This window comes from Typopeltis vanoorti, chromosome 17 (genome assembly GCF_054136105.1).
Source record: "Typopeltis vanoorti isolate ZY-2024b chromosome 17, IOZ_Tvanoo_1.0, whole genome shotgun sequence".
Classification (NCBI taxonomy): Eukaryota; Metazoa; Arthropoda; class Arachnida; order Uropygi; family Thelyphonidae; genus Typopeltis; species Typopeltis vanoorti.
This window is the reverse complement of record NC_143565.1, coordinates 55435439-55460051: the sequence shown is the minus strand read 5'-3', so window position 1 is coordinate 55460051 and position 24613 is coordinate 55435439. Positions and strand designations below refer to the sequence as shown.

The 24613-nt window shown below is 35.7% G+C and overlaps 1 protein-coding gene across 1 annotated transcript; it reads left to right on the top strand.

The window, feature by feature from the left end:
* Positions 1-2938: 2938 nt before the first annotated feature.
* LOC150097406 (transcriptional regulator ZNF706-like) lies at positions 2939-24161 on the top strand. Its single transcript, XM_090406793.1, has 3 exons — positions 2939-3066; positions 14531-14674; positions 23679-24161. Exons 2-3 carry the CDS (start codon positions 14540-14542, stop codon positions 23766-23768), a joined length of 225 nt encoding a protein of 74 aa, XP_090262919.1. The 5' UTR covers positions 2939-3066; positions 14531-14539; the 3' UTR covers positions 23769-24161.
* The last annotated feature ends 452 nt before the right edge of the window (positions 24162-24613 follow it).

The window sequence follows — 24613 nt, the reverse complement described above, 5'->3', positions numbered from 1 at the left end:
TATATATATATATACAATAAACCTTTTACTACATTTATTTAAAAAGAAACAACAACAACAACTGGGGAAACCTATGTAGCTCAGAGGAAGTGCTGTTTGCACTGCACGGTACTTGACCGTACGAAGGAAGACTTGGATTCTAATCAAGTCACCGACTATAGGAACATTTTCTAAGCCTTTTTTCAACCGTTTTCCGAATTAATCGATCTCTGGCACTGGTAAGCGGGTTTTTCTCCAGGAATCTCTGGTCGTTCGTCCTGTAAACTGAAAGAAGTCGACCGTCGAACGCATACTATTTTTAAAGATTAAAGATATTGTGTTAGGGTTGGAGACTGCGAGATGGCGGCACTTGATAACCGTCTCTTCACTATTTGCCGATTAAATTAGTGCCAGCTATCTCTGATTGGCGACCAGTGGCGATTGAACTGCCCACTCAGTTGCCAAAAGTTATAGAGCTAAAATGGTCTCCCCTACTCCCTATACGGGAATGAAAAAAAGGTTTTTCGCTGATTTTTTAGCTCATATAAAAACTCATGGTAAGTAAAGAGAATATATACTCAAACACAAATGTTAAACTAAAGCTAAAACTAAAACTAAAGTTAGTGACAATCATGATCGCTTTAGCTATGAAATACGACTAGAATAACATTTGAATCATGATCATTTAAATTACATCCTTCATGCTCAACTCCCCTAAATCTACTCTTAAATGATCATGCTTTATAATGATCCCTCATATAAATATCATAGGACTTATAACACAAGAATGTTTTGTAAGTGGTTAAAGTAGGAAGAAAGAGTCCTTTAATCTGTGTCTTTAAAAGTTGGGATTATACCCATAAGGAAAAACATTATGAAGTTGACCGTTCCAAAGAACAGAGATCGATGGAATAAAGAAATAATGATGAGAAGTTCGTGTTCGTATTTTATATTTGGCGTTGAACAGCTTATGGATGTAGGTGTTCTTGCTGGATTAGAAGAAAGTGAAGAAATGGTATCAGCCAGTTCAGCATAGCACTGCCAATGAAAGTCGCAATTCGGAAACAAAGTCTATGGAAAAGTTACTGATCGGAGTCTGTGAGGGAAGAGTCAGATATAGTCATCAAATCGCTCTGGATTGTATAACATGAAAAATTCTTTCTAAGCTTTAGTAGGGTACGTCACCTCAAAGGTGAGAATAATATAGTAAGGTTGGTTGAACATGGAACTTATAAAGTCTTAGGAGTTGACAGTAAGAAAAAAGATGAAAAAAGACACCAAGTTTTTCATAGACTAATGAGGTCATTGATGAAATAATATGTTTATTATTGATGTAACACTTAACCTAAGAAGAATAAAACTGATCTTGGAAGAGTTTCGGAACATTATCAGAAGTAGGAGTGAAGAATGGTCATTACTGCAGGTAACAAGATATGACTAATTTTAATAAGATATGGCGTCTCACATGAGAATGATGACTAGATCAGTATTTAATTTATTAGTTATAAAAGATCTCGTGGCTTCAATCATTTGAGCGCCTACAGAATGAATCACTCGAATGAAGAAAGTAATGCAGATAAAGCTATCATAAGAAGGAGAAAAGTTCATTGGTGTAAAGGAGGAAAAGTTTGGGTAAGAGTACAGATCCTGGGTACTCCAGCATTGGTAAAGAAATCTGATGAGAGAAAGCTATCCACACAGACAGGCAACAAACGACCAGAAAAGAATCTGACAATCCGACCATGAACAACAGAATGGGAAACCATGAAATGGTAGTTCTTCAGAAGACCGCCATGGCAAACACGTTAAATGAGTTTGAAATATAAAGAGTGACCACATGGGTTTCTCCCAAGATTTCTACAGTCTAGGTCTAAAGGTGGGTCTGATGAAGAACGAATATAGTGGAATCCATATGAGTGACTGCTAAGTAACTAACTGGTTTCCAGATAGTAAAGAAGCTCGTTACTGATAGCCTTTTCCATCACTTTCAAGTGTAGTGAGGTGAAAGCAGTTGAAAGATAGTCTGATGACTGTCTTTTATCTCTAATTTTATACATAGAACCTTTTATAGTTCCTATTTTGGTGTTTGCACCCAACACCCTAATTGATATAGCATGCTATTCAAGAATGTTATCTTTGCTTTTAGAGTTAAACACCATTACATCTACTCCTTACTTTTCATGAATATAATATCTTGCATTTGTTATTTACAAAAATCTCACGTGTTGTTTTGCCTTCTTTGTTTCTGTTACACGAATAATATATACGTAGTATTTCTCTGATTCTTATACTAATTGTATTTTTTTCAGCTGCTACTTATAATTATGATGCCTATTTTTATATTATTTTGGAGTTTGTTTTAGTAACTGATTTTTTAGTATGCGTCCTGGTTCACTGCTGAAAATAGCATCTGCCTTATTTAATCTGGAGTGCCGTAACCGGCACCAAATTTCATCTTGAAATACCATCAATATCTTTTAGTTTAAGCTGAATATACTGAATATGTTATACTGAAATTTATAATGAATACTTTATACTGAATATAATTTGAATTGGTAAACTCTAAAATCTAAACTCATCGTTGTTCATTTAGAATGCGGTAGATACCTACTAAAAGAGTTATATTCCACTACAAGGTAATTGAATTAGAATGTAATTGGGCATAGCTTTAATCTTTAATTAAGCGAACCCGAAATGAAACTTTTGGGCTGTTAATAAGAATCCCTCAATTAGAATATAGTTATCATGTAGTCATAAACAATTTTAATCCTTATTAATTTATAGACATAATGTATTTCAGTCACTAATAAGTTGATCACCGTCTATAATTCTTAGAATCATATTCAGATTCACAAAATAATTTAACAAAACACCTGCTTTGTTAACTTATAGAGTATTTATTTGAATGTTTCCAGAGGGCGCAACGAGAACTGTATAAATAGTTATATTAACGCTTGTTTTTGTGACAGTTGAGGAAGTTGTCTATACAGAGTTTTGCGGTTGTCGTGCGAAAATTATTATTATTTGTGTTTGATTTGTTTGTCTTTACTCCTCGTTGTTGGACATTGTTTCGGAACTAGATAAAAGGTAAGCTGAGCTTCTGATGTGAATTTTATGTATATATATGTATATATATATATATATATATTTGTGGACTTAAAACGTGATTTATTGCATGTGATATCATGTTTAGCGAAGAAATGATATGTAATAATTAACATAATGCATTTTTAATTTGCATGTGACAAATAGATTTAAGAGAATTATTGGTTTTACGATGTTTTCTAATACTTTAGCTTAGGAACTGTATTAACAAAACGTAGAGTTAACTGTTTAGAACGGAATGAATCGTTCTTATTATGAATCCTCGACTTAATTTAAGGGGAGGAGGGCTTAATATGCCGAAGAATGTTCATTCCAATTTTTTATTTGCTTTTAATAATAATGTTTGCTTGTTTATTTATTTTTGCTTCTTTTTTTTTAAAAAAAAAAAAAAAACTTCTGTTACTAGCTCACGTGTGGAGCGAAAGCAACCAACTAATGCGTTTGACTATACAGGTAATTTTGAATAGAACATGACGTCCTGGAACGAGGCAACAAAAGAAATGCAGCATAGAGAGAAAACATATAAAGAAGTACTTCTAATAAGCGTTATTAGAATGATGTATTGACATTGCTGTATTATTATTATTGTATAAGTGAACATTCTTGAGAGCTTGATCTCATTTTAGTTGCATATATATCCACAGAGAACTTTCTTTGCCATGATTTGAAAAGGAACTTTGCTTTATGAAAAGCAGTCGCTTATGGATACCTTTTTTGTTAACTGAACATTCTTTACAAAACATACATTCAAGAGTTAGGCATTCAAGCCTTTTTTTTATCATTATTATGAACTTAAGGGGGAAAACCAATGTATGATGAAGTATGCAGTTTGCAAATGTAAACTGCATTTAAAATCAAACACACGCGCAAATAAGTTCATATCTACCACTTTATGTATTTCTTAATTTTGCAGAAGAGTGCTGTTTATCTTTTGAGCGGAATAGATCACAGATTACTTGGGCTTTGCCCAATTTATACTGACTGTAAAACCTGATTTTTGCACCACAACTTTTTGTTCATTTGTGTTTTATATGTAAAGCATTTTCCATTTGTGTAGCATTTTCTATAATTGTAAAATATGTGCAATTCAGATTTAAAAAAAAAAAAATAGTCTTGGCCTTTTTGATTTTTTCATCATCTTCTAATTAGACCTCTAAGTGGTAGATGACTCTCATTGCCTGGAACACTACCTGCTTATTACAGGCCTGAAATGTGTTGCCATGTTCCTTCAAAATAGACTGCAGTTCTCTTCACACCTCCATTGCAGGTAATATGCCCTTTAGAATACACAGCAGCAATGAAACCAGCACATCCTTTGTTCTGCAAGCAAAGAGTAAATGGTAAAAGAAGGGAACCAGATAAACCTCTCAGGAGGTGGCCCAATGTGAGGTCGCAAATAATTCTGCTTCTGATTGATCTGCCAAAGTGCCATCTAGCTGAAGGAAGAGTATAGAAACATGCAAGGAGTTACTGCCAGGGCATGAATGGATTGAAGTCTAGGTATTCCTTTGTTTTGGGAATCATGTCCATAAATATCGTTCCTGTTGCATATGCTGGTCTATGGTTTTCTGTCATTACTTTGAAAAACGCCACAATAAATACTTTCAAAAAACTTGCCACTTGCATATATCAAAACTTAATCTTTTATTCTTTATCGAACCTCAAATGGCACATACAACTACAGTTCACTCTGATTATCCAAATAGTTCTACATGAGATCATTTATAAAAAGGGCAGATTTGTCATCATTCCATGCTACAGATCACTAATCCTTAACTTCTATAATCTGCTCTGATTCCAGATTTCTTTGGCTCGTGTTGCATGGGTATTTCCATCGTGTCCTAAGACTGAGAGCTACTGAAACTACCCATGCAACATCTATCATACCTGTGCATGAATCCATTAAGAGACAAAGCACTTGCAACTGACTTTGGCAACATATTCCATTCATTTACCACTCTCATACCCTTGCTAACCACTTACCCAATTTCAAGGGATAACCTGTCCTTCACCCTTTAGTCAAGTGCTGAATTAATCCTATAAAATCCATTAAATAACTGAAATGTTTCTATCATATCCCCTGTTTTACCTATCAAACAACTTTTGTAACTCCCTCAATCTATCCTTATTGGGAGTATTCTACAGATTCATCATCTTGGTTACTCACCTCTGAATCCTGTACACTTCATCACCCAAGAAACACTTGTGATCAGACTTGATCACAGTAATCCAGATGTGGTTGCAAGGCTTTATTGAAGAGAATGTAATCTTTTGATCTCAAAATGCATAGCTTTGCACTTTTCTGCATTAAATTGACATCCATTATGTTTTACCCATACTGTTAGTCTATTTAAATTATCCTACAAGCTCTCTACATCATCTTGATTACCCACTCTGCATCATCTGCAAACATCTCCTTTCAAATTATGTCATTTATGTACAAATTAAAAGCAGTGGTCCTAGCACAGAGCCTTGCAGCACACCACTAGTCACTTGCTTTTTCTTGGATTCTGCTCCTCCATATATTACATTTTGGTATCTATCCATCAGCCACCCTCATGTCCATCCCCATTTGCTCCAGATTGTATAAGAGTTCTATATGATATCTTGTCAAATGATTTTGCAAAATCTAGCAGTATCATGTAGCCATTCCCTTCATCCAACTCAACTGACGTATTAAAAAAGTTATTAAATTACTAAGGCATGACTTGATCCTTCACAAAGTCTTGCTGAAGGATTAAATTAAATCCTTATCAGTGCTTGTTTCAGTATTGTAATGCATCTCTAGTAAAACTCCAAGATCCTTAGCCTAGTCCAGTTTCTTCTAGTATGATCCTATTAATATAATGTCCCATTGGATATCTTGCTACACCAGTCATAACTTGACATTTACTAATATTGAACTAGCCATTTTTGCATGTCCACAATTTCATTGTATTAAAATCATTCTGCACTACTGCATATCAATTACATTCTTAAACACCCTCTCTTTGCATAATCAGCAAATAACTGTTTGTCTCCTGTCAAATCCTTCAGTGTCATTCATGTAAACTGTGAAGAACAGTAGACCAAGGACTGATTCCTGCAGAAAACACATCACTTTAATTCTTGCAGACTTGCATCTCCCATACACCACTTTGATCTATCAGTTAGCCATCCATTTATCTAAATAGTTCATAATCCAGTTCCACATCCTCCAACTTGTATAACTACCTTCCATGTTATATCCTGTCAAAAGCTTTAACAAAGTATATCCATGGTGTATATCCATTCAAATATGATCCTCTCTTAGTAAACCTATGCTAACATGATATTCTCTGTCTACCCATTCCTGTATTCATTCTCTTACCAACTCTTCCAAATCTTCGCTTCTCTAGTGATGCTGATAGGTACATCAGTCTTTGTACTGCCCCCATTCAATAAGATTATACATTCTTTCCACTCTCATGGAATCTTTTCTGTGCTGAGACTGGAATTTTACAGGTAGGTCAAAGCGACAGCCACTTCAGCATGAACACTTTCAGCATTCATACTGATAGTCTATTGCCAAATTCTTATTCAGTTTATGCAACATCTTAATCTCTTCATTAATACAATTCATTTCATATTCACATCCATTTCACTCCTGTTTATTCTTTGGACTCTCAGAACTTTCTGCTCCAATACCATGGGATTGAACCATGTGTTTTCAGTTGGTCATAATTTCCTGCTTGGTAGTTTAGAATTCTAAATGGAATATCCATACACTTAACCACTTCCTAGGTCAATACCACACCATCACCAACTGTAGGTGTAACAGTCGCATCTGAGTATCACAGGCATCATCAGTACAGGTACAAAGGCTAATTAAACAATAACTGTTATATTCAGAAAGCACTAGCTAAGTAGCTAAGGTTACATTTTCTAAATTTATTTAAATAAATAATTTTTTTTATTTTGTGTGTGTGTACAATTACAAGTTAGGAAAGATTGTAATTGTATAAACACACATAAATAAATAAAAATTTTTCTTTTAAAATAAAATTTTAAAATTTAATCTTGGCTACTTAGGTGCCGCTTTTTGTTATTGTTTAATTAGCCTTTGTACCAATACTGATGATGCCTGTGATACTATGGCAAAAATTCAACGAATAAAAAATATTTTACACGAGTTAATTCCGTTATTACAATACTAAGTAATATGTCTACTCACGGTATTTCCTTATTGAAACTTATAATCACTTTAATACTCTGACCTCATTACTTATGTAATAAGGAAATTGTTTGGCAGCTGCTCACTAAATTTTTGCATCTTGATATTCTGTTACTAGTAGTTCACACTTTAGTTCACAATGCAGGGGATTTACAGAAGTGAATTGTTTTAATCTTGTGCATTTTAAATTTCCACTGGTTATGTAATCCTTACCTTGAATATGTATTTAAGGTTAAAGATCAGGTGTACTTGAAGAATTGGCACCTAAACATTTCAAAACTCAATCTGGAAATGACCAGTATACCCTACACTGTAGCATCTTTTTTCCATTAATTTCAAGATAATTTCTTGGCATCTGGTTGCATCATTTGGCTAAGGTGCATCATGTAGATATTTAATAGTATTCTATCCAACCAACAAACTGTTCAGCAAAATAAAATGATAGAATGGGTGTGCAAGAGGAGCAGGGAAACGGAGAGGCTCAGGGTGGACAGGGGTACACAGCATGAGAAAAGTGGATGCTCCAAGAGGAGGTGAGAGCACGTGTAGGCAGGAAAGAAATGGGATGACCAGGGATCAAGAGGAAACAGATGGAATTGCAAAGGGTTCTAAAATGAAGAAGCAGAAAGGGAAATGCTCCCATTCCAGCATGGAGAGATCACATCGAGTGAGTGGTATCAGTGGAACTAGCTGTAGATCCAGAAATGAGCTGTTTATATACCAATGCTAGAAGTATAAGAAACAAGGCGGATGAAATGGTTGCACTAATTGCGTCTGCGCACCCAAAGATTGTCGGAATAAGTGAGACATGGTTAGATGAGGACGACATCCTGACAGGAATAGAGATGGAAAGGTATGATGTGTTTCGTGAGGATAGAAGGGGTAAAAAGGGAGGGGGAGTGCTATTGATGATAGAGAAAGAGTTATGTCCATACAAGGTAGAGATGCAAGAGGGAAATAGTGCCAGTGGTTTTGAGGCAGTATGGTGTGAGATAGAGGTGAATAGAATCAAATACTTGGTGGGATGTTGTTGTAGACCTGGTAAGGTGGATGGTGGTGATAGTGAAATGTATAGTCAAATAAGCCAAGCAAATAAGAAAAGAGTGATCATTATGATTAATTTTAATTATATCAATATAGATTGGAATGAAGAGATAGCAACTGGAAGTAAAAAAAATGAGTTTCTTGAGTTTTTGAGGGATAACTACCTCAGACAGTATGTAACAGAGGGCACATGAGGATTAAGGGTCTTGGATTTGGTCATCTCATCGGAGGATGTAATTATAAATGAGGTGTCGAATCATCCACCAATTGGTGAAAGTGACCATGAGGTGATTACCTGGGTGGTTGCCAGCAGTGCAAGGATCCCTGTGAAAAAAGGGTATATGTGGAACTACAAGGGGGGTGATTATGAAGAGCTCAGGAGACAGCTTGCAGGTGTAGCATGGAATGAGGAGTTAGCTGGAAAAGAGATCAATGCAGCTTGGGGGATTTTCAAAAACTATTTAGTAGATGCAATGTCTAAATGTATACCATGGGTGAGAAGGTTAAATAAGGTAGGTGTGAGATGGATGAATAAAGAGATCAAGCATGCGATACAGAGAAAAAGGGCATTGTGGAGGCAGCATAAGAGAAGTGGAAGTAACCAATTTCATGAGGTCTACAAAGACCAGGCAAGGAAGGTGACTTGGTTGGTGAGAGTAGCTAAAGAGGTATATGAACAGCAGTTAGCTAATGAAGCCAAAAAGAATCCTTTTTGGCTTCATTAGCTAACTGCTAATGAGTTCTTTCGATATGTAGCCAGCAAAAGAAAGATTATGGAAGGATGACATTGATTGGAGAAAATGGTATAAAGAATCTTTTGCAGAATGTGTGGTGGAGATACTTAATGAGCAGTTCATAAAGATCTTTCAATCTTGTGAATGTGACTTCATGGAGAGATTGAGAGCAGTTGATGATGGGAAGGAGAGACTGACTGTAAGTGAGCAAGAGGTGTTTGGGGAGTTGAGTAAACTAGATATAAATAAGGCTGTGGGACTTGATAATATATCACCGTGTATTCTGAAGGAATGTGCCAGAGAGTTGACACCTGCCTTGGCATATTTTTTTAATACGAGTCTTGCACTTGGTCAAGTTCCTAAAGAGTGGAAGGAAGGCAAGATTGTGCCACTTCATAAAGGAGGTGATCGAACTCGAGCATCAAACGATAGCCCTATCTCTGTGTCAGGTGTTGTGGTTAAGTTGTTGGAGAAGCTTGTGAGAACTAGGATCCAAAGTTGGGTTGACAACAATGGTATAATCTTTGATGGACAGCATGGATTTTCTAAAGGGAGGTCATGTTTTAGTAATCTACTTACTTATTACAATAAATTGACTGCTTCCTTGGACAGAAGAGAAGGATACACAGTAATATACTTGGATTTCGCAAAAGCTTTTGATAGAGTACCTCATGATAAGTTGACAGTCAAACTAGAGCAGATGGGGTTGGATATTAGATTAGTGCATTGGATTGGAGACTGGCTATCTGATAGGTATCAACAAGTTGTGTATGGGGGTGCGATATCCAGGAAAAGGAAAGTCACTAGTGGAGTGCCTCAGGGGTTTGTTTTAGGGCCGTTACTATTTAACTTGTATATTAATGATATTGGTGAAGATTTGGATGGAGATATTCAGTTGTTTGCAGATGATGCAAAGTTGGAACGAACCGTAAAGACTAGTGAAGATGTTGTGGCCTTGGAAGAAGACTTGAATAAATTGAGTGATTGGGCAAGCAAATGGGGATGCGAGTTCAATGTTGCAAAATGTAAGGTTTTAAAATTTGGAAAACAAAGATGGGATGCAGAATTTATGCTTGGTGAGAATATATTGTTGGAAGTAGAGGAAATAAGAGATCTGGGGGGTGATACCTGATAAGGATCTAAAATTTAGGGGACACATCACCAAAATTGTGAAGACAACACAAAGACTTCTGGGAATGATGCGGAGGACACTGACGTGTAGAAGTAGGGAGATTCTTGTTCCATTGTATAAGACTTTGATTAGGCCACACATCGACTATTGTGCCCAGATTTGGTCACTGGGTTTTCAGAAGGATGAAGAGATGTTGGAAAGGGTCCAAAGGCGACTGACTAAGGTAGTTTCTGACCTCTGGAATGTTGAGTATGAGGAAAGATTGAGAAGATGTAATTTGCAGAGTCTAGTGGAGAGAAGGAAGAGGGGAGATATGATAGAGACCTACAAGTTGGTAAGGGGATGTTATAAGATCAATGGAGAAGTTCTACAGAGAATAGTGGGAGATCAGGGGAGAACCAGAGGTCATCCCTGGAAACTGTATAGAGGGTGTGAGTATGGGAGTGAGAGGCAGGTTTTTTTCATGCAGAGTTGTGAATGATTGGAATGCCTTGTCTGGGAGTGTGAGTGTTTAAGACACGGTATGATGAGATGTGTGTGTGTGTGTGTGTGTGTGTGTGTGTGTGTGTGTGTGTGTGTGTGTGTGTGTGTGTGATAAAAGGACCTCCCAGAAGTGACTCCATGAGGTCTTCTTTAATAATAATAATGTGGGGAAACCTGTGGTAAATATTTGCATAAGTTCCATTATTTTGTTTGCAAATTTAAGTTTTCCATATTATATGGGAAAACTGCTTTATACAAACACTTAACTAGGTTAACATGTTTAACAGATTAGTTAAGTGCATCTACTGAAAAATAGTAATTAAAAATGGAACATGCTCCTTTTCTGGATTTGAGAATTTCTAAGAATCTGCTGATTTTTATGTTCTCAAACTAGAATATTTCTAGAGGTTTTAGCACAGACTGAGAATGTTAAAAATACGTAGCTCATTGAATCCAACATCATTTCAAAGTTGAATACAGAAACTATAAAAGTTTTGTGCGAAAATTCAACCAGAGAGCTTGCAGAAATACACTTCCACCATACTACGAGTTGCCCTAGCCGAACCTAATAGGAAAAGAATGAACACTAAAAGCGCCTTCTATATTGCCTTCTATTGGTCCATTTTGATAGGTTTCATTAGTCTGACAGCTGTTTCAAACTCATTGGTTTTCATCAGACTAGGCAGAAACTCGCAGCACTAGGCAATTGGAAGCGTTGGAGAGGTGTATTTTCCCTAAGCAAACTCTCGGTTAGTGCATGAAGTATTTACTAAAATAAAGAGCCAAAGGCTTCATTTCGACGATGAAAAATTTATATAAATTAAGTGGATATTAAATCCAACATTATTTCAAAGCCGAATATAGAAACTAAAAGTTTCGTGCAGAAATAGTGGTGATGGTGGACAGTAGATAGCGGTTTGTGGATCAGGTTGAGTCGTGGAGGCGAAGAGATGTAGAGTAGGTGTCCTCCCTCGATGAGTGAGTCTTAGGGCTCCCTGGAGGTATCAAATAAATAATAAAATTGACCAGAGAGCTTGTGGGAATACATGGCTGTCATACTAAGAGTTGCCCTAGCCCAAACCTAATAGGAAAAACACGAACGCTAAAAGGGCCTGTATATTGCCTTCTATTGGTCCATTTTGATAGGTTTCACTAGTCTGACAGCTGTTTCAAACTCATTGGTTTTTGTCAGAAACTTGCAGCACTAGGTAGTTAGAACTGTCGGAGAGGTGTATTTTCCCTAAGCGAACTCTCAGTCGGTACGTAAAGTATTTACTGAAATAAAGAGCCAAAGGCTTCATTTCAGTGATGCAAAATTATATTCGGCTTTGTATATAACTGTATTCAGCTTTGAAATGGTGGATTTAATATCCACTTAATTTATATAATTTTGCATTGCCGAAATGAAGCCTTTGATTCTTTATTTTATTAAATATTTTATGCACTGACTGAGAGTTCACTTACAGAAAATACACCCCTCCGACACTTCAGGTTCCCTAGTACTGAGTTTCTGCTCAGTCTCTGATAAAAACCAGTGAGTTTGAAACAGCTCAGACTAGTGAAACCTATCAAAATGGACCAATAGAAGGCAATATACAGGTGCTTTTAGCGTTCGTGCTTTTTCCTATTAGGTTCGGCTAGGGCAACTCATAGTATGGCGCTGGTGTATTCCCACAAGCTCTCTGGTCAATTTTCATATGAAACTTTTATAGTTTCTGTATTAGGCTTTGAAATGCTGTTGGATTTAATATCCACTTAATTTATTAATTTTGCATCATCGAAATGAAGCTTTTGGCTCCTTATTTGAGCCAAAAACCAAAGTACTAAAATTACTCGAGCCTACCATTCAAATCTTAATGTAGCAATTTTGACATTAGTCTGTGAAGGGCCTTCCCATTAACCAACCTTTTGCTTATGAAACTTTCTCCTGCCAGATGAACCATTTTTAATGGGAAAGCAGGAACTTATTCACATTTCATTTCTTACCCTACACATAATCCAAGCACTATATGCCTCCTATGGTTTTTCAACAAAATACATCAGAAAACTGCTAAATAACTTCTAACCAGGATTACAAAACTTTAGTATATCTCTCTGGTTGTTCGTAAACATTGTGCTCCAGATCTCTCACTCATCCTGCAATGCCTCAATATATTATACATATCTGGTACTTATCCTACTGCGTGGAAGCAATCTCATTCATCCTATTCCAAAAAAGAGCAACAGAAGTCTACCGTCAAACTACCGACCAATTGCCATCACCACCAATAAAAATCCTGCCATTCAAGATCGACAGGTGACCTCATAGCTTACATCACCCACTACTGGATACATACCATGGAAAGTTTGGCGAAACTTGTGTGCCCGTGACATTTCCAAAGCTTTTGACCATGTGCTTTTGACAAATCACCATCTTATCTTCTCCCTGACACCCTCTGTGATTGGGTAGCCAGCTTTCTCCCTGGTTGTTCTGTAAGTCATGGTAGATGTAGTGGCTCAAGGCTCTGTTCTATTGCCTATCTTCATTATGTACCTAAATGACCTATTCAAATAACCACTAATCCTATCCACAGCTTTGCAGATGATAGTACTCTCTGCTTATCCTACTCAGTTTGACAAATCAAGTTGTCTAACATGCCAAGCTACAAGATCTACAATTAGTGCCCTAAACATATTTATATACTCTCCTTCAATAGGGTGATAACAACCTTGTCATGTTGCCTCTCATGCAAAAAAGATCCAAGCTCACCTACCCTTAACCTTGGTAGTATACACAAATTACTAGACAAGATCAGATCTTGCTTGGACTAATGTTTACATCAAGTTTTTCCTGGAATGAATAACTTCTTCACCATCCAAGAAACTTGCTTATTTTACACCCAACTAACTCTTAACTATACATAAATCTCAAATCTGTCTGTGTTTGAATTGGTGCACCTGAAACTTCTTTTAAAATCCTTGATACCATCCAGAGGTGAGCAATTAGGCTCATAGATGAACCCCCCCCCCCTTTCCTCTTACAGATTCACTTCAACCACTATCTCACAGGTGCAGTATTTCTGCACTGTCTATTTTACAGGTACTTCCATAGTCACAATTTCCAATGAATTTGCAACCATCATTCTTCCACTTTCTGTTGCAGCAGTTAATATAAGAGCAGCAGCTGCTTAGCATCTCTTTACTGTGTAATAAGAATAAAAGAGGATTAACCTGCTTCTGTTCATCCTTTTATTCTGTCCACTGGAACAGCTTTCCTCATGAACTATTTCTAAACTACAATCTGCACTTCAAAAGAAATATCAAATTTCTGTCTGTCCTCATCTGCACCCTACACATGGCATTGATGTACTTATAGGTCTGTCGACCTCTTGTGTATGGAATATAATAATATTCCATACACAAGAGGTCGATGGACCTCATATATATATGTGTGTGTGTGTGTGTGTGTGTGTGTGTGTGTGTGTGTGTGTGTTGTGGAAGACTGTTCCAGAGGATAGCAGTGGAAGGAATGAATAAAGAGGAGAAATTTGTTCTGTGGGTATAGAATTGAACTGTAAGAGGGTGTTCATTGGATGCTACATGTATTTGGATGGATTTGACTGAAGGTGGGCTGCATATCTGAATGATACTTCATGCTAGTGACCATAAGTACTCGGTGGTCACAAGGATATAGCAGTGCCGTGTGCAAACTGATAGCATTTTGTGCATTTAGTGATCAGTCCAAAAGGTGGTTAGGATTTCATTTTGACTGATATTTGCTGTTCTTAGTGATGTGTGATAATAATAGGCTATTTAGCATACTTGAGTTTTGCTAACTAAATTGAATTGTTACTGAAATGTTGTTTTATAAAAAAATTTTAGTTTTGAAGAATGGCAAGAGGTCAGCAGAAGATCCAGTCTCAGCAAAGAAAGCAGAAAAAGCAACAAGAAATCAAAAAAGCTGCTGGACATGACCAGAAGGCTGCAGCACAAAAGGCTCTGATTCATACTTGCAATGTTTGTAAGGTAATTAAACTTTTCTATACAGGAGAATTTATTATTTGTATTCCTTTCCATAATCTATGAACTCAGACTGGGTATTAACTAACAACAACAGGTTAGACATGATGTGAATGATAGTGGAATAAGTAATGAATTAATTTCAGCCTTTGAGTTACTGTATAGCAAGAATTCAGTTTGCAAAGAAAAGTTCAAATCTTTCGTTAGGACTTGAGGGTAGTTAGCTTAGTATTGGCTAGAGATGCTCATGCGATTAGGTTTATCTGAAGTACTTAGCTGTGACAGTTCATTGGACCCTAATACATAAAGTGGAAGAAGACTATAGTGAATGCAACAGCTTTTGTGGAAGAGCAATTGCACAGAGTAATAAGACCAGGGAAGTGCACTTATACAGATGCCAAGAATAAAGTCTAGACTGAATGGTAGTGATTATGGGAAAACCTTGATACATCATTATTGGAGTGCTGACGAGTAAGACTAATTTTAAAGAAAATTGCAGACAGGAGATGTAAACTCCTGTCTGCAATTTATAATGTAAAAATCACGTAGTACTGTCATAATGGTCTGAACACCCCTTGAGTACATATCAGAAAATTTATGGTTATTGCCAATAACTCATATTTTTATGTGAATGCATTATGAAATATTGATATCTAGTAAAGTGGAACAATAGAAAGATCTTGTGACCAACTTTATTTTCTAATGAGGTGTTTGATGCATTCATTTATGCAGTCACATATTTCAGTCTTCTATATAACAACTGAAATGCTTCACAGTAAATAGTTTATAACAAAATTATAACTTGAACTTGATCAGAACTTGAAAGAATGGTGTCACAGCTGTGACACCATTCTTTTATATCATTTCCTTACTGAGGAATTCTCTAGGAAGCAGGAAGAAATATTCCTAAAAACTATTCCAATTTTATAACACTGCTTAGTTGAGTACTTTAAAAGTTTAATGAAAGTGTAAACCTTATGGAAAGGATTTTTCTCTAAGTCTTGCAAAATCCAATCCACATCCTGATTGTTACCACTGTTAAAGACTTGCAATAATGGAATTAGTGGGAGAATGAATACTTTTTTATAACAAGAAATTGAGTCCTGGATTTGGTCTAAGGCCCATGACTTCCTGATGAAGTACAATGGGGAAAAATTGCCACATGTAATGTTGGGAATAGCATTGCACTGATTCTGGAACGAGTTAAAGCACATTTAATCAGAAAGCCATGCAAAAAAAGATGGAATTTACACACAAGCTGATGTTAATGGCACAATAAAAGCTATAAATTAAGAGAAGTAATAAATTATATTTTTAATAAATGGAGATGAATGTCTTATGACTAAAGGACTGGGATGATGTGGCTCTATTATTTTAGATCTGTTCAAGATGAAGCCAAAGTGAAAAACTCAAATGAATAATATATATAATAGAAGTGAAAGATGTTGAGCATCTGTCTTGAAGCATTAAGACAAAATCCTTCTGATATATTTGCTTTTTGTATTAATGAAATCTTCTGAACTTCAGGATTGTAGTTGTATCTTAGCTTACCTGCTCTGTAATCAACTGGTTGCAGGCATGAATATTTATGCTTGTCTTTAGGTCGAAGACTAATTTCATTGGCTTGTGAGATTTTCCATGCTTGGTCTCTAGAGCTTTCTGGGCAATGTAAAAGATCTGTCTGGTTACAGTATTTCAGATTGTTTTTTAGATAGATGCTGCTGCTGGGATTTTAAATCAGCATATGCTAGTTTATAAATCACCCTGAGTGCTTAGATTTTAGCAAATCTGTTTTTGGAAATTGGCTAAATAGGGATAACCAGAAGATTTCCTATGAATGGCTTCATCTAATTCCTGACATGTACCCTCTAGGGGTGTACAGGATATGATAGTACTATATGAAAACTTACATCATTACTAACTTCTTATCTACAATTTTCCTCCAAATCAATTTGTTAACTGTCAAAACTCCAACATTATCAGATCTTATATTTCTCTCTTCTAAGGCACTTTTTACTGTATCACTCCACCTATATCTTGGTCTTCCTCTGGCTCTCTTTCTTGCCAACCTAGCAGAGAACACTTGATTTGCTAATCTTTCCTTGCCCATTCTGTTTAAGTGACCATACCACCCGACATTAATTCCACTATCACATTCCTGGACAATAATAATGTCAAGTTCTTTCCTAATATCCTCGTTTTTTAATATGATATTGCCATTGATATCATCTGTTCACATCCCTAATCTTTCTCAGGACTCTCATATTTGTGGTGTCTAGTCTCTTTGGTCAAGTATTCTATTTCTAACCCAATTCGGTTTGAACACTGTCTTGTATACAGCTAATTTAGTATTTTGACTAATATCTCTCTTATTCCATATAAATTTATTCAGTGACTTCCTACTACTTTGGGCAATAAACAAAGAATAAAAACAAGTGAAATGAGATTTATGAGAACTGCAAAATGCACATTATTAGATCAAAAAAGGAACGAAGACATTTTAAAAGAACTAAACAATCAATCGAAGAAAAACTAAACAATTGTAAACAAAAATGGACTGAACTTGTAAACTGAATGGCCAACACCTGACATCCTAAACAAATACTAAAATATAAGCCAATTGGGAAGAGAAGGCAGGGTAGACCCCAAGAAAGGATATTGGATGGATAATGAGACCGGAACAGACTAATATGGTCTATACCCGTAATTAGTATTATGATGATGATGACTTCCTACCATACCAGCTTCGTTGATTCTGTTGTCTATTTCCATATTTAATTTACCATCTTCACTAAAAATCATGCCCAAGTAGCTGAATTGTTTTACTTGTTCTATAAGTTCTCCATTCACAATGCAGTTGATATTTTGAATGCTTCTGTTTATTTTCATTCTCTTTGTCCTGCTGCTGCTGATTTTCATACTATATCTATTACAACAGTTATTCAATTTAGTCAGAGAATCTTGCAGACTTGTACAGGATTTATTTAGGGATACAACATTGTCTGCATAAAGTAAAGAGCTGAGATTCATCATCATCAAATTCCTGATATATCCTCTCAAGGGGTGTACAGGATATAATACCACATGAAAAATTTACATCATTAGCAACTTCCTATCTATAATTTTCTTCCAAATCAGTCTGTTAAATGTCAAGACTCCAATATTATCAGGTCTTATATTCATGTCTTCTAAGGCACTTAACATTTGTAGTACTGTATCCAATAGCCTAGTTCAAGATTGATTAATTCCTGTTAGAAATTTGTGATCTGAAATATGATTACTAATGCTGATGTCTAAGAAAAATGGTCTTATGATACCAGCTTTACATATTAAATGATCTAAGTAAGTTATAAAAGCTACACTTTTATAACTACTACACAGCACTGCATAGAGTTCAAAAGTGGTCATCACATTTCATCCAAATTAGACTGAACCTCTCAACATATGTCACACAAAAATGAAATATTGTATCAATCCACCTATATTTTTGTCTTCCTCTGGGTCTTTTTCCTGCCATTTGCTAATCTTTCCTCTCCCATTCTGCTTAAGTGACCATGCCACCTGAGATTAGCTCTACTAATGCATTCCTGGATGCTGACAAAATCAAGTTCTTCCCTAATATTCTCGTTTTTAATATGATATTACCATTGATGCCATCTGTTCATGCCTCTAACCTTTCTCAGGACTCTCATATCTGTGGTCTCTAGTCTTTGGTCAAGTCTAACCCAGCTCTCAGATCCATAAGTTAAAATTGGTTTAAACACTGTCTTGTATACAGTCAATTTAGCGTTTTGGATAATTTCTCTCTTATTCCATATAAATTTATTCAGTTGACTCCCTTTTCATTGTCTTTGTCTTTTTAATGCTGATCTTCATACCATATCTATTACAACAGTTATTCAATTTAGTCAGGGAATCTTGCAGACTTGTTATGGATTTATTTAGAAGTATAACATCATCCCAATAAAGCAAAGAGCTGAGATTAATGCCTCCAATTTTGATATCAGGTTTAATACCACTTTCCTTCATAATGTGATCCATATAGATGATGAATAAGAGAGGGGATAATGTACATCCTTCTCTGACACCAGCTTTAACATTAAACGATCTTCCTGTACTTCAATTCTAACTGCTGACTTACAACTCAAATAAAGACTAAGTATTGCTTGATATAATGCCCCATCAACACCATATAACTGTAGCATTTGGAATAGCTTCTCTCTTGGCACTTTGTCATATGCTTTTTCCAGATCTACGAAACTTAAATACAGATTTTTGTTATATTCCCATGATTTTTCAACTATCGATTGTAAAGTGAAGATCTGATCCTGACAGCCTCTATTTGGCCTGAATCCAGCTTGTTCTTCACCAGACTTCTCTTCTACAATCCTTCTCAACCGTTTCTCAAGTATACTTGCATGTATCTTTCCAGGAACAGTCAGTAATGAAATGCCTCTGTAATTTTCACATTCAGTTTTATTTCCCTTTTTATATATGGGTACTATGAGAGCTCCACTCCAATCATCTGGAATTTGTCCCTCTGTCCAGTCCTTCTGAACTATGCAGTGCAGCCACTGTACGACTTTTATACCTCCATTCTTGAGCATTTCTGGTCGAATATCATCTACTCCTGCTGCCTTTCCACATTTCAATCCTTTGATGGCTTTTTCTACTTCAAGTATGGATATGTATTCCCGACTGCATGCCTGGTCAGTGTTTTTTACCACTGTGCTGTCATCACTGCTTGTTTCATTTAGCAGTTTTTCAAAGTAATTACTCCATACTTCAAGGATATCTTTTTCTCCTGTTTTTATGTCACCTTTATAATCACTAATTCCTTTCATAGCACTCTTTCCTCCATTTCTGAGCTTCTTCAACAACCTCCAAAATATCTTGCCACCTTCTTGATATTTAATTTCTATGTTCTTGCCAAAGTCCTCCCATGACTTTTTGTTTAGCAAGTTTTACACAGTGTTTAGCTTTCTTACATTTGTCTCTGTATTCTGAGCACAAGCTGATTTATTTGCCAGGAACTTTTCATTTGCTTCCTTTTCCTTCACTGCCTCTTTAACTTCCTGTGTCCACCAGGGAGTTCTGATTTTTTTATCCTTGCACACAACCTCACCACATGCCTCTCTGGCTGAATCGATCGGTGTTTTCTTCAGGGCTTGCCACTGAATCTTCAAGGTTTTGTTCCTGCTCTCAAACTCTTTCATTTTTTCATGAATAATAGTTGTGTATTTTAGTCTACAGTTAACATCTGAGAGAAAACTTTCTTACATATTCTTTTCAATATGAAATTCAATTTTATCCTGCTCAAGACTAAATGGTGATCAATTTCAAATGCTCTGTACACTCTGGTGTCCTGCACCAGTGGGAAAACATCACTATCAACAATAATATAATCAATGAGACTGTTCTTATTCCTTGCCTCTTCTCTCCATGTGAATTTGTGCACATTTTTATGTTGGGACATTTGTGTTAGTAATAACCTGTCCTGAGCGGAAATTCAACAGGTATTTGCAATTATTATTAGCTTTGCTCATTTCTCCAAATTTTTCCTTTTTCATTGTGTCAGTTGCTTTTTCTAAAGCCTCAAAAATTTCTTCCACTTCTACCTTAGTAGAACGTTCTGTGGGACCTGAGATTAACATCTCCAATTTTGATATCAGGTTCCTTCAATTCTACCTGCTGTCTTACAACTGAAATAAAGACTAAATAATGCTTGGTATAATGCCCTACTGACACCATACAACTGTAGCATTTAGAATAGCCTTTTTCTTGGCATAAAAATGTGCACAAATTCACATGGAGAGACTGTTCTTATTCCTTGCCTCTTCTCTCCATGTGAATTTGTGCACATTTTTATGTTGGGACATTGTGTTAGTAATAACCTGTCCTGAGCGGAAATTCAACAGGTATTTGCAATTATTATTAGCTTTGCTCATTTCTCCAAATTTTTGCTTGTTCCAAGCTTGTTCTTCACTTTGCCCTTCCGCTCATGTATACTTGTAAATGTTACTAGGAACACTTAGTAGGGAAATAACGTCTAATTCTTACATTCAGTTTTATTTCCCTTTTTATATATCAATACTATGAGAGCTCTGCTCCAATCATCTGGAATTCGTCCCTCTGTCCAGGCCTTCTGAATTATATGGTGCATCAACTGCGAGACTTATACCTCCATACTTGGTCATTTCTGGTCAAATATCATCTACTCCAGTTGCCTTTCCACATTTCAGGCTTCTGGTGGCTTTTTCTACTTCAAGGATATGTATTCCTGATTGTATGCCTGTTAAGTGTTTTTTTACCACTGTTTTCTGTCACTGGTTGTTTCATTTAGCAATTTTTCCAAGTAATTACTCCATACATCAAGGATATCTTTTTCTCCAGTTTTCATGTCATCTTTATCACATCTAATTATTCTTTTACATCACTCTTTCCTCCTTTTCTGAGCTTTTTCAATAGTCCTCAGAATATCTTGCCACCTTCTTATTTATTTTCTATGTTCTTAACAAAGTCTTCCATGACTTTTATTTAGCTATTTTACAGTGTTTAACTTTCTTACATTTGTTTCTGTATTTTCTAAGAGCACGAACTGATTTATTTACCAGGAACTTTTTTTATGTTCTTTTCCTTCACTGCTTTTAACTTCCTGTGTCCACCATGGAGTTCTGATTTTTCTATCCTTGTAGACCACCTCAGCACATGTTTCTCTGGCTGAATCAATGTGTTCTTCAAGATTTGCCACAAATCTCCAAGGTTTGGTTGAATGGCTTAAATATTTTTTTTTTTTTTTTTTGTTAGGTCAGTATTGTGTTGAAAAATGTACTGCATATAATGCACTGTTCATTTTGGTTAATGCAGCATGATCTCATCAAACAGTGAGATAATTTCTCCAAAATGCCTTTTTGATTTAACCACTGAATCAGTGTATAGATACACTGCTTGGAAAGGACACCATTGCTGATCATGCTTTGGACACCCACCACAGAATATTCTAGAAGGCTGCTTTATTGCACCATCTGAAATACAAATGAGGCTATTAATGGAATCTGTATCACCCCTGAGAAATTTTCTAAATCTCAACAAATTTGGGTGCATGAAACTGCCCCAAATTTGGGAAGCATTCAGCCTAATACTAACACTGGTAAATACTCCATACATCAAGGATATCTTTTTCTCCAGTTTTCATGTCACCTTTATTCATCTCATTAAATGTCTATAAATTACACTAGGGAGTGTCATTTATCAGTGTTAGTGCCTGTTTGCATACATTGTTTTGTGATCCCTGATGACAGCAGTGCAATGTTGGTGAAATTTCAGAAGTCTTAATTATAATTTTAGTATACACTTTAATATCCTCAGAAATAATAGTATTTCTTATTAGAGCGTACAAATTACACCAGTATTTTTTCAGCTGGTGTTTGTGCATTTTAAACATTTCAAGGCACTGCTCAGTTTTAGCTTACATGTTTTTCCACCTTTAGAAATGGGCTGTCATCCCCAGGGGCAAATTTTAAATACTGTTTCTTGAGTGAAACACTTAGGATTCCTTCATTTTTAAACAGGATATTTCTTCCATTCCCTAGTTTGAACATTGCCTTATCAGAAGTTAATTCAGACTTACACATATCACCTCTCCTCTTATCAAATGGGGCAATTATTAATGCATGTTGTAATGGAGAAATGGAGGTCATCCCTGGAAACTATACAAAGGAAGCAGAAACTTTTGCATGGTAGATGGTAAATGAGTGGAATGTATTGCCAGAATGGGTGAATGCTCCAATGCTGAATTGTCTTTAAGGCAAGGAATGATAGTTATTGTAGTATTTAAGTGTTCAGCCTCTGGTGATGAGGCTTCTAGCTCCATCTAGGCTTGAAGTAGTACCAGCTGCAGGAGAGAATTTAGCATTCAAGAATTACTGAATTGTCACCATGAACTTTCAAAGAAATTATGAAACTTATTTCAGTGGATCTTGGCATTCAAAAAAAATAAAATAAAATGCATTCAATGTTCTTCTGCATATACAGCATGACATTATTTGATACTCTTTATAAACTGTTTTTTATGAGGCATACTTTGAAGGTGCTAGAATGCTTAACTTGCTCTCAGTAGCATCCAGTAAATCTTATTTTTAAACTGTTAACTGGCTCCATATCGATGGTATTCCAATGGCACATGTGTTTTTTGACATTCACTGTAACTTAAAACAAAGGAATAAAATTCTCTGAAAATTGCCTTTGTGAAAGTACATAGAACTTTGCATTCACCATCTTCCAAGGATTTCCACAATACAGAATCTTGCCTTAGCAGGATTATGGAAATCCTACTCTAGATTAGATCTCATTTCTAACAGCTCAGGCCTCTAGTAAATAGTGGCAATAGCAGCATCAGTGAGATAAGTCACTTGATATGAGAACATTCATTGCTTTGCAGTTGGGAGTTAAAGCATTCATGATTTGTCTACCAGCTGCCCTTTGAACTCTAAATATTAGATCTTAGTGTTTTTTCATAAACATTTGTAAGATAACAGATGAAAAGCTGAAATTTAAGAGTAGGTACAGTCCTTGTTTCTAAGGTTACCTCTGAGCTGTTAGATTTGTGACTGTATAATCTTTATTTCCTCATTTGGGAGAAAAGGCCAGTTTGTTCTGTACTTAAGCAATTTTAGTCTGTTTCATTTTGCATTATAATTTGTATCTTCAGAGGATGCACTTCACACATGAGCATTCTTTATGGTAGAACTTAACAGGTGTACCACTATTGAAGTATAAGCAAAGGATTCAATTGTTAGGAATTTCTGAAAGCAGTTGCATTCACAACTATATTCAAGAGATAAGCAAACTGAATATCAGCATTTTTATTACTTTAGTGCCTTTTATCTATAAATATCTTAATATCACATTTGACTTGGTTTGAAAAAAAATTTTTTACTGAATATTATTTGTATTGTGAAAATTTTCTAGATTTTTTTAATGTACCTTTTCTTAATTCTTTTTCTTCCAGGCCCAAATGCCAGATCCAAAGACTTACAAACAGCACTTTGAAAATAAACATCCAAAAACAGCACTTCCAGATGAACTTAAAGATGTTTGACAACCTAGCAGCTAGTAAAATGTGGCTGACATGCAAAAATCTTTGCATGGCTTACCACAGAAAATGTAGATCAATTGCTGTTTGTACAATATGGGATTTAAAATGTCTTTCATGTATTTACCATTATTTCTATACAATATCTAATGTCACCTGTAATGCCCAGATCTTTTTTTGATCTTGGATATTTTTCATAAACATTTGTAAGATAACAGATGAAAAGGTGAAATTTATCATCTGTTCTACTTTTTTAGGTCTTTAACCTAAGGGTAAGAGTAGGAACAGGTTTTATTGCAGTTGATGTGACCTCTGTCCTTGTTTCTAAGGTTACCTGATGATCCTACTCAGTGGCTGTATGCCAGTTACTGCAATAAAGGTTTTTATGGATGCATGGAACTGTTGCATTCTTATCATTGTGCATAGTGACACACAAATGAAGGTCATGCAAAATGTGTTAGTGATACTAGAAAGGTCTGGGTTTAAGAGTAGCCCCTTGCTTTCGATAACAGTATGTTTGGATTGGCCACTAGAATATCTGTATATAAATGTTTGGGTGACTGCTTTGCAGCTTTATGAAGAATATTTAACAAAACTATCTTCCCATTCCTTTCTGGTTTTATTTGTGCTTTGACTAAACCATCAGTGAATATTTTACCTACAATCTATAAACTAGTTCTGGGTGTGACAAATTAAAACTACTAGCATGCAATTTTTCTTAGGAAAAGTTGGTTTATAAATTGCACTTTCCCTTATAAAATGAATCAGTTTTAGTATATCCCTAAAATATCAGCTTGCATACTTCTACATATTTTAATTTAGCATTTGTGTGTGTGCTTTCATATAAAACT

Bases quoted from the DNA above. Each gene is read 5' to 3' on its own strand.
- LOC150097406 (XM_090406793.1), top strand. From the start codon at position 14,540: ATGGCAAGAGGTCAGCAGAAGATCCAGTCTCAGCAAAGAAAGCAGAAA. The intron at 14,675-23,678 runs GTAATTAAACTT...TTTTTCTTCCAG, and splicing joins ATACTTGCAATGTTTGTAAG to GCCCAAATGCCAGATCCAAA.